At 37.5% G+C, this 12,095-nt stretch overlaps 1 protein-coding gene across 11 annotated transcripts in view; it reads left to right on the top strand.

Annotated features, from left to right (window-relative positions):
• The window catches only part of MECOM (MDS1 and EVI1 complex locus), a 566,735-nt gene extending 558,507 nt beyond the window's left edge, over window positions 1-8,228 (top strand). For 10 of the 11 annotated variants that reach the window (XM_067737973.1, XM_067737972.1, XM_067737975.1 and 7 more), the window contains 3 exons: window positions 1,483-1,719; window positions 2,555-2,738; window positions 6,671-8,228. In XM_067737973.1, coding sequence (XP_067594074.1) covers window positions 1,483-1,719; window positions 2,555-2,738; window positions 6,671-6,805 — 556 coding nt within the window. In that variant the 3' untranslated portion in view covers window positions 6,806-8,228. The remainder of the gene's footprint in view (window positions 1-1,482; window positions 1,720-2,554; window positions 2,739-6,670) is intronic. The other variant, XM_067737977.1, reaches the window with a different exon arrangement.
• The last annotated feature ends 3,867 nt before the right edge of the window (window positions 8,229-12,095 follow it).

Here is a 12,095-nt window from a genome sequence, read left to right as displayed (position 1 = left end):
ATGTTTTCATCATTCTTTGATAAAAGAGGTTAAGAGACGGATTGTATAAAAAAACTTAATGATGATATGACTTTTTCTGGTCAAATGAATTTTTACTGTGTGCATCTGTCACATCCACAATTGTTTTATTTATGTATTTTTTTGCCCTGAGAAATCTAAGTATTAAATTGTACTCATTTTTTTTAAATGTGGGAAAGTGATGGGGGTCTATCGCTGATACCTGATTTTCCATAATCTGAAAAATAGTTACATTAAATGTGAAAAGTGTACATGACTGTAACAATAATTTAGCAGTCTCAGCAAGTTTTCTGAATTAGTAAATAGGTAAAGGAGCAAGACAAAATTGAAAGATTCTGAATGGCCCAGGAATCAGGACACCTGGATGCCTAGGATGATTTAGTTTCTATCAAGCTTTCTGTACTTGGGCAACCGCCTTAACTTCCCTGATCATATATCTTTAAAAGGAGGAAGTTAGGAGGAGAGATTCAAAACATTTATAATTGTTTTATAACAGTTTCAACTTTAAAACCTTACAGCGAAACTTAAATTCAAGTTACACATATTTTAATGTTTACTTTAAAGCCTGAAAAGCTTATCCTAGTTTCATAAATGCCCTCCAAAGTTTTAAACGGGGACTTCTATGTTATTAAGTTTCTTTTATAATTAAACTTTCGAATCATGTATTGCAATCCTTGCCACCACAGACTCAAATATTACAGATGGCTTTTTAAATATAATAGTCTTCTTTTGCATCATTATGTTATACACACTTGCTAAGTAAGCGTCAAGAGATATTTGTACAATTACATTTTTATATCATTTCCCACCCCAGTGTTATCCTGGGAAACAAGGAATTTTTTTACATTCAGATCATCCAGGGTAATTTGAACAAAGTACGAATAAACGAGCACTCAAACACTTTCAAGTCTCAGTAGAGTGTTTAAGTGCCGTATACCCACCAGTGTCACCTAGAAATAGCAAATACTGGTTAGTCCTTGGCGGTTATTTTAACATTTTCTTTGAACTCTTAGATTCACTTGAAGCATGTGTATTGAAGCTTTGGCAGTGTTGCTCAGGGGTATGAGTTTTCCAGAAATCTATTCTTTTAAATGGTGCATACTTATATGGTAATTAGGTAATTTTACTTAGAGAAAACCTTTGTGTGCTTTTTATATCCTATATAACAATATCATTTATCAAGCAAAGTCCTGATAAGAAATAGGAGACCGAGATTATTTTCCCAGTTCGACCAGAGGCTCTATTTATAATCTGAATAATCACACAATTATTTTTTTTCTTCATTTTCTCATTTGCGAGGTTACATGGTTTTCCCATGGTTGCCATAAAGCCTAAACAATAAAAAGTTTGCTCTACAAATGTTGAAAATTAAATTGTTGCTAGGAAGACGTGATAATAGAGCTAACTGCACGTTTACAAATGATACCAGTAATTGAACCTCTTTCTTTTTTATGCTTTTGAAAGAATGAATGGCAGTCACTTTAAAGATGAAAAGGCTTTGGTGACCAGTCAAAATTCAGACTTACTGGATGATGAAGAGGTGGAAGACGAGGTGTTGTTAGATGAGGAGGATGAAGACAATGATATTACTGGGAAAACAGGAAAGGAACCAGGGACAAGTACTTTACATGAAGGAAACCATGAGGATGACTATGAAGACACCAGCGCCCTGGAGATGAGTTGCAAGACGTCCCCAATGAGGTGAGAAGCAAAAGTAGATCCGCATAGGGTTACCATTCCTGCTGCTCTGTTCTTCCATTAGTGCACTATTCCAGGTGATAAGCAATTTGCGAGCAATAAACTATAAAAACTAAACTTGAATTAGCAAGGCATACACAGTGGATTAATTTTTAAAAGATGGAAACAAAGTGGCCATCAACATAATCCGCAAGCATGAAAATACATCAGTATTTGTGAAACTCTGATTAACCTGAGGAAGGAAGGGTAAAATGAAAGCTACACAAGTACACAATCACTTATTTAGACTCTACCTATTTCTACTCAAAGAAAAATAGAGATTTCAACGTTATCTAATTTATTCAATTTATCTGGTGTGTTATTATTCAAATATTATTGAGATAAATTTCACTTTACTTGATATATTTGGAATCTATATAGATGATAGATATTTAAATGGAAAAAATTAGCCCAATAGTTAAATTGATGGGAATATTATATTTTCATAGGGATAATTGGTGCCAAACGAGTATAATCGTAACTGGCTTTATTTTAAATGGAAATTATAAACATATGAACTCTGTCTCCACTGCATTGCTGACTTCCCATGTCATTGACTTTAATTCTTTATCTCAGATATACTCTTGCTTTAGTCATGAAAAATCTGAAAAGAAATATATTTATAAGATAGAATATTTGTAAGCTTTTTAAAGAACCCAAGAATTGACGCCGGCTACTTTCTACTGCAAATATAACATGTTTGACAAGTGTATAGACTCAAATGAAAAGTGATTTGGTTGGATATCAAACTGAAAAAGAAAAAAAAAACCCTCTGTGCTTTCCCATTGGTTCATTTTAGGTATAAAGAGGAAGAATATAAAACTGGACTTTCTGCTCTAGATCATATAAGGCACTTCACAGATAGCCTCAAAATGAGGAAAATGGAAGATAATCAATATACTGAAGCTGAGGTGTCTTCTTTCAGTGCTTCCCATGTGCCAGAGGAACTTAAACAGCCGTTACACAGAAAGTCCAAATCACAGGTACATACTCTCCTGCAGTATAGCATCCTGATGACATTGTGCCTTTGACACCAAAGGCAGATGCTCTTTGCGATGTTCTAGAATCTGAGCAGGCTCAGGTGCTTTACTCAAAACGTTCAAATCTTTGTCTATGACCGAATCCAAAATAGTCAACCCCTACAGTAATTAATATGACTGGATTCTGCACAGAAATTTCTGTGTCAAACCCTGACCTACAATAATCTTCCCTTTCCTTTGCAATTACATTGCCTTTGTATAGATGGTCCATAATGTTCGCTTGCACCTATTTGTATATTACTTCAGAATTATTTTCTAATGCTTTGTGTCTATAATTTTTGTCAACCTAATTGCATTTTGAGATTTTTGGAAAGTGAATTCTGTCCTCTATTTTTGTTTCTTACTGTACATAATTAATAAACAAGTCATCTAATGATAGAATTTAGGAGTAAACAGAGGGTCAGAGATGAAATGAATTGCCAAAAGTCTGTAGCAACTTAATGGCACACCTGGAGATAAACCCTATCGATTTTTATTGAATGAATGAATGAATGAATGAGTGGTACCCAAGTTCATTGAGGTCTATAGCAATCTATCAGCACTATGGCGACCAAAATAAATCCATTTAAGGATCTATAAATACCACTGAACATAGCCTCAGTTCTTTTTTCACAAAAAAGGGAAGTCAGTCCTTTCTACTTGACATCTGCACTCAGCCAGGTTGTTTATTCAGGTCCATTTCTTTCTTTAGAAAGAAAAAAGAAACTTTCTGTTGTTATATCTGTTGGTCACTTTGGTCTAATTGTTTGATCCAGAGTTCATTTTAGAGGTGGCCTGACATATCAAACCATGTGACCATATTAACTCCTACATCTAGAAATTTCTTATTTGGATGAGATGTTTTGCACTGGTCTTAACAGCAAATGTGGTCATATCGCAACTAAAGTGGGGAAAACATTCCAGTGGGATAATACAAGTTTGAAAGTATCAGTAAAGTCAATAAAAAGTCTTAAGATATCATGTATGGTAATAGGCAACATAAATGTTCTTTCTGAATTGAAGTGAAAGCACCCAGCCTCAACTCTGGAGTTGCCTAGCTTTATGAGCTTGAGAACATCACTTCACAACTATGGGTATCATTTCCTCACTGTAAAGTGGGGTGAGTGGAGAAGATGTCTAATATCCCTTCCTGCTCTATCATTGAATGAGGATAAAAATGAATTTTTCATTTTCTAACATTAAAAGTAAACCAGCCAGAGTAGACATCTCATTTTCACGTGGAGACAGCCATAAGAAGTGTCTAATATATTTTTTTAACTCTTGATTTCCCGTTCTTCCTTGCTAGTGGATCAGAGAAACTGGGGGAGCCAGCTTTTCTTTCTTTTTCTAAAATTTCTTTTAATTATTCCACCCCAAATTATGACATTATAAGGCACAATACCTGAAAATTCCTGAAACTGTCACAGTGATAGAAAGCAAAGGGTCCTGGGAACTTAAAGACAATGGAAATGATGTATTTCAGTACCAGCATTTTGATATATAAAGTCCCGGCCCAGCTGGGCTAACAATTACCTTCACAAGAAATACTTGCATTTTGCAATTTTAGCTCATATTTTTATTATTACTTGATAATGTCATATATATGTCAATCTGAAGATGGTCATGCCTTTTTGCAAACTGACTTTGTTTCATGAGACTTTATTCATTCATTCAGTTGTCATTAACTGTCAGTTATGTGCTCAGCACTGATCCTCGTGCATGAAAATGTTTATTTCCTTTGATTACCAAAAGGCAGACATTCCATATTTATCATTTTCTAGAATCTGAATAGATTCAGATGCTTTACTCAAAACTCATATATTTACTCTGTGATTTTTATAGTGATTGAATCCAAAATAGTTGACCAATACAACAGTGGCTGCCTTCTGTATAGGGTTTTCCCTGAAAAACTCTATCCTACAAAAATTCGTTTCATGATAACAGGTACTATTTACATCAGGGACACTAAGCTAAGCACTTTATGTAAGTTAGTTCTTGTGGTTCCTCCACAACCATTGGAGCTAAGTTTTTGTTATTATTATCCACATCTCATATGAGGGAAGTAACCTTGAAAGATTAAGCAACTTGCCCAAGGTCACGCAGCTAGCTGAATAGAGGCAGGTTAAAAGCCAGGATTAAAACTCAGGATTTCGGGACTTCCCTGGTGGCGCACTGGTTAAGAATCCTCCTGCCAATGTAGGCGACACGGGTTCAAGCCCTGGTGTGGGAAGATCCCACATGCCCCGGAGCAACTAAGCCCGCCAGCCACAGCTACTGAAGCCCATGCGCCTAGAGCCCGTGCTCCGCAACAAGAGAAACCACCACAATGAGAAGCCCGCGCACCGCAAGGAACAGTAGCCCCTGCTCGCCGCAACTAGAGAAAGCCCACGCGCCACAATGAAGACCCAACGCAGGCAAAAATAAATTTAAAAAAACAAAAACAACCTCAGGATTTCAAAATTTTCTCTTGTAATCCCTTTTATTTTTCCACATATCAGAATGAGTTAAAAAAAAAAGAATGAGTTTTGTTAAAACCATTTCAGAATAGTGTTCATCTTGATCTCTAAATGTGGGTATGTCGTTGGAATAAAGTTCAAGGCTCACTTCACCCACACTTTAAACCCTACAAAGGACAAAGACTCTATGTTTTATCCTTGATTCCCTGGGACCTAGCACAGTGCCTGGCATAGAGTAGATGCTTAAGAAATATTTGTAACATGTCTGCGGAGATTTTGTAGAGGTCCGGAAGGCAAATAGCATACATAAAAGTCAAATGTGTACATTGAGAGCAATGACCCAGCAAATCAAAATCAGTCTGCGAGAGCAGATTTTCTAACTGAATGCCATGATTACGGAAGAAACCACAGACCGGCCACATGTCTCAGCACGACTCCCAGAGATGAAATTCTGCTTAACAACGGAGGCATTTTGTCTTTGTTTACCGACGGTGGAATGCCTTTGGCAGGACTTTAATGATTCCTCTTCAGCAGCATTTTGACAAGCAAGTTTAGCAGTGGATGAGACCAACAAATCAACAGTGAAAAGTTCACTCCTAAGTCAAGACCAAACATTTCATTTGAATATTTTACTTGGCAGCAAATGGGGAGATTCTCTGAATAGCTATTTGGACTTTGACGTGATAATAAGGAAGAAAGAGCACTTCTTCACAGAGCACCCCTGTGCACCTTCTGCTGGCAGATACTGGAGCACAGGGGTTAGAACTTTGTTGGGTCTTTTGTGTTGTTTCATTTTTTGGTAGAACCGATTTGATTTACCTCGACTTTCAAGGTCTTTGAGTGTCAGCATTGAATACTTCAAGCGTGGAGGGGAAGTGGGCAAAGCATTCAAAGCTGGGCAGAAATAAGTTTTACTTATGCCTCCTTCCCTCTAGGCGAGTGACTTTGGGCGAGTCATTTCACCTTCAGTGCTCTCAATTATCCAGTGCAGGAGTCCTTGGGACTGTTTCCCCTGGACCACAGTACTGTCAAGGCAGGCCTGTCTCTTATTTGTATTTGCAGTTTCAGTTGTAAGCATTCAGTAATATTTGGGGTGAGTTGAACATGTGCATAAACAGTGGATGGATGGTTATTATAGTTAATGGTCGGGGAGGGGCATGGCTCCTGTTTCTTAATGGGGGCGCTGTTGTCATTCTAGGTTGGGTCATTAATTTTTTGTTCTGCAGATCGTGTCACTATTGTGGCCCCGAGGCAACGAAGGCCAGCAGTAACTCCATGTCATTATAGCACAAGAAAATGTCCCGCACTCTTCCAAACACACCCGTGAGGGATGCTCCTTCTCAGGGTCCCTTCTCTTTGTAACATTCACCAAAGATATCCTTCGAATGAAAAGTGATGTTTTTCAAATGCCATTTACCGAGTCTCTCCTTTTTACCTCAGGCATATGCTATGATGTTGTCATTGTCCGACAAGGAGTCCCTCCATTCTTCATCCCACAGTTCTTCCAACGTGTGGCACAGTATGGCCAGGGCTGCGGCGGAATCCAGTGCTATCCAGTCCATAAGCCACGTATGACATTCCCAAGGTCGACCAGAATGGGACCAAGTCCAACGGTAGCATGGCTTTTTCACATAGGACTATTTAAAAGACTGCTGAGCAGAATGCCTTATAAACCTGAAGGGTCACTCATGTAAAGTCTGGGGACCTTAAACTGAATGATTAAAAAAAAAAAAAAGAAAGAAAGAAAAAGAAACTATTTATTCTCGATATTTTGTTTTGCACAGCAAAGGCAGCTGCTGACTTCTGGAGGATCAATGCGACTTAAAATGATTCAATAAAAATGAAAAACTTGCTGGGCAGAAGGCGTCTTCCCATTCACCTTGCCCCTGGGAGTGGGTGGGTGAGAGGAGTAGTTAAGATGGCAGCATTGATACGAATGAACACTCCATAGAAACTGAATTCTTTTTTGTACAAGATCACCTGACACATGATTGGGAACAGTTGCTTTTAATTACAGATTTAATTTTCTTGCTTTGTTAAAGTTTTATGTAATTTAACCCTTCGAAGACAGAAGTAGTTGGATGAAATGCACACTTGATTATTATAGAAACTGATAACAGGGAGTATTTTTTTCCCCATTAACTTTTGCCTTCTTTAAGTACATTGTTTAAAACGAGGGAACAAGGGTATGTGTATATTGTAAACTATGGATGTTCAATGCTCAAAGAGGTTAAGTCAGTGAAGTAACCTGTTCATCACCAGTACCGCTGTACCACTACGCTAATAGAAGGTTTGCCAAATCCTTGTAATAACATCTTAATTTTAGACAATCATGTCACTGTTTTTTAATGTTTAATTTTTTGTGTGTGTTGCGTGTATCATGTATTTATTTGTTGGCAAACTATTGTTTGTTGATGAAAATAGCACTGTTCCAGTCAGCCACTAGTTTCTGACGTCCGAGGCACACCCCTTTTTGAATTTCAAGGACCAAGGTGACTCGACCTGTGTATGGGAGTGCCAAATGGTGTTTGGCTTTTCTTAACATTCCTTTTTTTGTTGTTGTTTTGTTTTCCTTCTTAATGAGCTAAATACGAATAGATGCAACTTAGTTTTTGTAATACTGAAATTGATTCAATTGTATAAACGATTATAATTTCTTTCATGAAAGCATGATTCTCCTGATTAAAAACTGTACCCCATATTTTATGCTGGTTGTCTGCAAGCTTGTGCGTTGTTATGTTCATGTTAATCCTATTTGTAAAATGAAGTGTTCCAGACCTTATGTTAAAAGAGAGACGTAAATAACAGACTGTATTCAGTTATTTTGCCCTTTATCGAGGAACCAGATTTGTTTTCTTTTTGTTTGTAGTCTCATTTTGAAATAATCGGCAAGTTGAGGTACTTTCTTCCAATGCTTTGTACAATATAAACTGTTATGCCTTTCAGTGCATTACTATGGGAGGAGCAACTAAAAAATAAAGACTTACAAAAATGGTTATTTTTTCCCACAGTGTGGTATTTTCCCTTCTCATGCAATTTTGGTTTCCCTTTGGGATCCAGTGATTTAAAGATATGCTGTCTGGGACTTTGATGCCCTAATAGATACATGGAATGTAGAGCATGTGTGTATAGTTTTGAGATGACATGAAGGATAGCCCTTGGCCCAGAGGGACTTGGACTATCTCCCACTCATTGCTCTGGACTTTCTCCATGTGGTACAAAGTCAGGGCTCAGGTGCAACACCACATGGTCCGTGGGATCACCCCATGTCTGCAGTACCCGTTTTAGTTAGGACAGAGCAACCTACAGTTTTTCTTCTCGATTTTAGCTAGTGCCTGCCAAAAGGTGTTCTGTTTCTTATTTTTGTTGTTAATTACCCAAATACTGTTGATTGATTCCCAAAGGGGTGGGGGGACCCTTTAACTTTTCTATGATCATTTTAAGTCTTTGCCCACATGCAAAATATCATATTTTCATGGTTAGAATCAGAGGGTAGATTTGATTTCGAGTTTTCTTCCTCTACCAAAAAAACCCACAAAAACTGCATATTGCTACAAATTCTTCAAAATAATCATTTAGCAGTTGCTCCGTATTCCATCAGGTTTGATCTACTATGATGTCTTTAACCATTCAGATTTTGTTGAAAATTTATGTTTTCTGCTTTTCACTAGTGTAAGCAATGGTATTTTAATTTTTACGCACGTAATTGCTTCTGTGTGTTCATATATGTACACACGGAGTTGGAATGTGAGGAGTGGTATTTCCATACAATAAATTCGCTGGTGGGGGAGCCATTATGAGTATTTTTTTGCACCTTAAATATAATGCCAACTGTTTTAGAAGATGGTTATTTCAACTTGGCCAGCTGTAGAGGTTTGAACAAGGTCTGCATATTAAATAAGTATGACACGTGGAAGTAGATCCAGACTAATTTCTCCGTTTGTTTATTTATTCATACTAAGCCAAAATGCCAGATACAGGGAAACCTCCTCACATCCTTTCTGAATGTCAATAGTATAAGAATTAAATATGTGGGGTATAAATATTGATTTTTTAAATAGAAAGTGTGCACAGGAAGTACTGAGAAAATATACTAAATCTATAAATCTGGTGTATACAGAAGGAGAAGAAGAATCTAGTGTTTGAGACATAGAACAGCACATTCGAGAAAGTGGAGACTGGGAACGTGTTGTGCATTTTCCTTTGTTTTAAAGAAAATACTTATAAGTTCTGAAGCCATTCTAATACTCCCATCGCTACTGAATTCTTGTTAGACTCTCTGAGCATGACATTTCAGTAGTTTGCTAATGCTTAGTGCCTCCAAATTCCAAAGAGGCTTTCAAGCCTTACGTTTCTGCTTTCTTTTGCATTCATCTCTCCAGCAGTCCACCGCACGGCCCTGTGGGGAGGCCGTGAGATGTGGTAGAGACAATATTGGATTTGGAAGCCGAAGGCCTGGGTTTGAATTGTGGCTCCATTACTTTAGCGGCTTTGAGGTCTCGGGCAAGTCACATACCTTTCAGAATCTCATCTGTGAAACCAGGGTAATAATACCTGCTTCTCCTGCTACTGAACTGGGTTTCTGGGGATGTTGAAAATCGAAGTACATTTTTAGAAATATTTGGCAAAAGTTCTACACATGCAGGCGCTTCATAATTTTTATGGTGGTAGTTAAGAGAACAGAATGTGTGTGTGTGTATACACATGTACACAAACACTGTGCTAAGAAGAAATGTTTAGACTAAAGCAGAAATCTGTTCCAGAGTGTATAAAGGTGGATATGGACCTTTTTTGGGAAAAGATGTTAGAGATGTTTCTTTTTAAGTTTTTTTTATTGAAGTATAGTTGATTTACACTGTGTTAATTTCAGGTGTTCAGCAAAGAGATTCAGTTATACATATGTGTGTGTGTGTGTGTGTGTGTGTGTGTGTGTGTGTGTATATATATATATATTCTTTTTCAGATTCTTTTCCCGTATAGGTTATTACAAAATATTGAGTATAGTTCTCTGTGCTATACTAGGTCCTTGTTTGTTATCTACTTTATATATAGCAGTGTATATTGTTAACCCCAAACTCCTAATTATGTTTCTTGAACAAATATGTAGCTTTGAAAAATAAAGAAAACTCAGCCCTTTGAAAACATGAGCCATGGAGTCTGATTGTTGAGAGCTCTCCAAAAATTCAAGGACAGTTAAGAAAACACATTCAAAGAATACGCACACTCACACTTTTATTTTCAGATAATGACCATCAACCAGTCTTTTTTTTCTGCACAGAATAAATAAAATGAGTTATTCGTTTTTTAAACTGCCTGTTACGCCAATGTCATGCTGGGCATGTGTATATCCATTAGCTTCATTAATCATCACAGTAAGCCTGCATGCAGGAAGTATTATTCCTGTTTCACAGATGAGGAAACTGAAGCTCAGAGAGTTTAAGAACCTACTTCAAAGTCACCCTGCTAGGAACTGGCTGGCTGAGAATCCAGGAGTGCCTGCCTCCTTAGCCCACACTGAGGCAAGCGTCTCAGAACTCCTGGTTCAGGCACAGCTAAAGAACTCCAAAAAGGACTGTTCCAAACCAAGGCTATGTGCCCACAGAGAGTAAGGCTGTTGGACATGCAAATGTGCCCCGGAGAGATTTAGTCGTCTGAGTCTTGGCTGTGAAGAGTTTGAAAGGTGAGCGCCAAGCACTGGTTCCCGGGCTTTTTCTATTCAGGTTATCTCAAGTCAGAACCAATGAAACTAGTGCTTTTAAAAGATCCTAAATGCTTCCTTAATAAAAGAAGGGCCTGAGTCATCTTGTTTGCAAATTTTTAGCAGGTATCTTGAGTTTCCTCCTAATCCTTTTTGAAAAAAAGCTTTTGAAATTAGTAACATGGCATGAGTTAAGCCCTTTTTAGATGGTTAGCGGCCTCATCATGAGAGAAATCAAATGTGAAAGCAAGTATAGCTAAAATGTGTACTCATTTCATTTTCCCCAGGTTCAAAGAATTCTTAATGGAAGGATTGTGGAGAGAAGTGGGAAGAGTAAAATGAAAAAAACTAATAGACTGGGTCCAGGAGCCCCAAAGAGAGTTTAGAGAGCCAGCCAGCTCTTCCCCCAAGTGACTTAGGTTAGAATTTAATTGTTTATTATATGCTGCATAACTCATTTCTGAATACAGGAGACTGTCCTTGGTGCAACATTTAGAAAGTGTTTAAAATATTTAGAAGAAGGATGTAGGGTGGCAACTATAAAAAAAAAAAAAATCCAGAAATTAACAAGTGCTGACAAGAGTGTGAAGAAATTGGAACTTTTGTGCACTGTTGGCGGGAAAGTAAAATGGTGCAGCCACTATGGAAAACAGTATGGCAGTTCCTGAAAATATTAAAAGTAGAATTATCATATGATCTAGCAATTCCACTTCTGGGACATCCAAGAGGAATTGAGAGCAGGATCTCAAAGAAATTTTGTACACTCATGTTCGTAGCAACATTATTCACAATAGCCAAGAAGTAAAAGCAACTCAAGTATCCATCGATGAATGAATTAAACAAAATGTGTAATATACAAACAATGGAGTATTATTCAGTCTTAAAAAGGAAGAAAATTCTGCCACATGCTACAACATCGATAAACTTTGAGGGCATTATGCTAAGTGAAATAAACTAGTCACAAAAAGACAAATACTGTGATTCCACTCATTTGAGGCCCCTGGAGTAGTCAGATTCATAGAGCTAAATGTAGAATGGTGGTTGCCAGTGTCTGGGGGCAGGAAGGAATAGGGAGCTGTTGTTTAATGGGTATAGAATTTCAGTTTTGCAAGATGAAGAGAGTTCTGGAGATTGGTTGCACAATAATGTGAATGCACTTAGCACTAC

The sequence above is a fragment of the Pseudorca crassidens genome, chromosome 5 (genome assembly GCF_039906515.1).
Source record: "Pseudorca crassidens isolate mPseCra1 chromosome 5, mPseCra1.hap1, whole genome shotgun sequence".
NCBI lineage: Eukaryota > Metazoa > Chordata > Mammalia > Artiodactyla > Delphinidae > Pseudorca > Pseudorca crassidens.
Note: the sequence above shows the minus strand (reverse complement) of the source record. Positions and strands in the feature narration are given on the sequence as shown.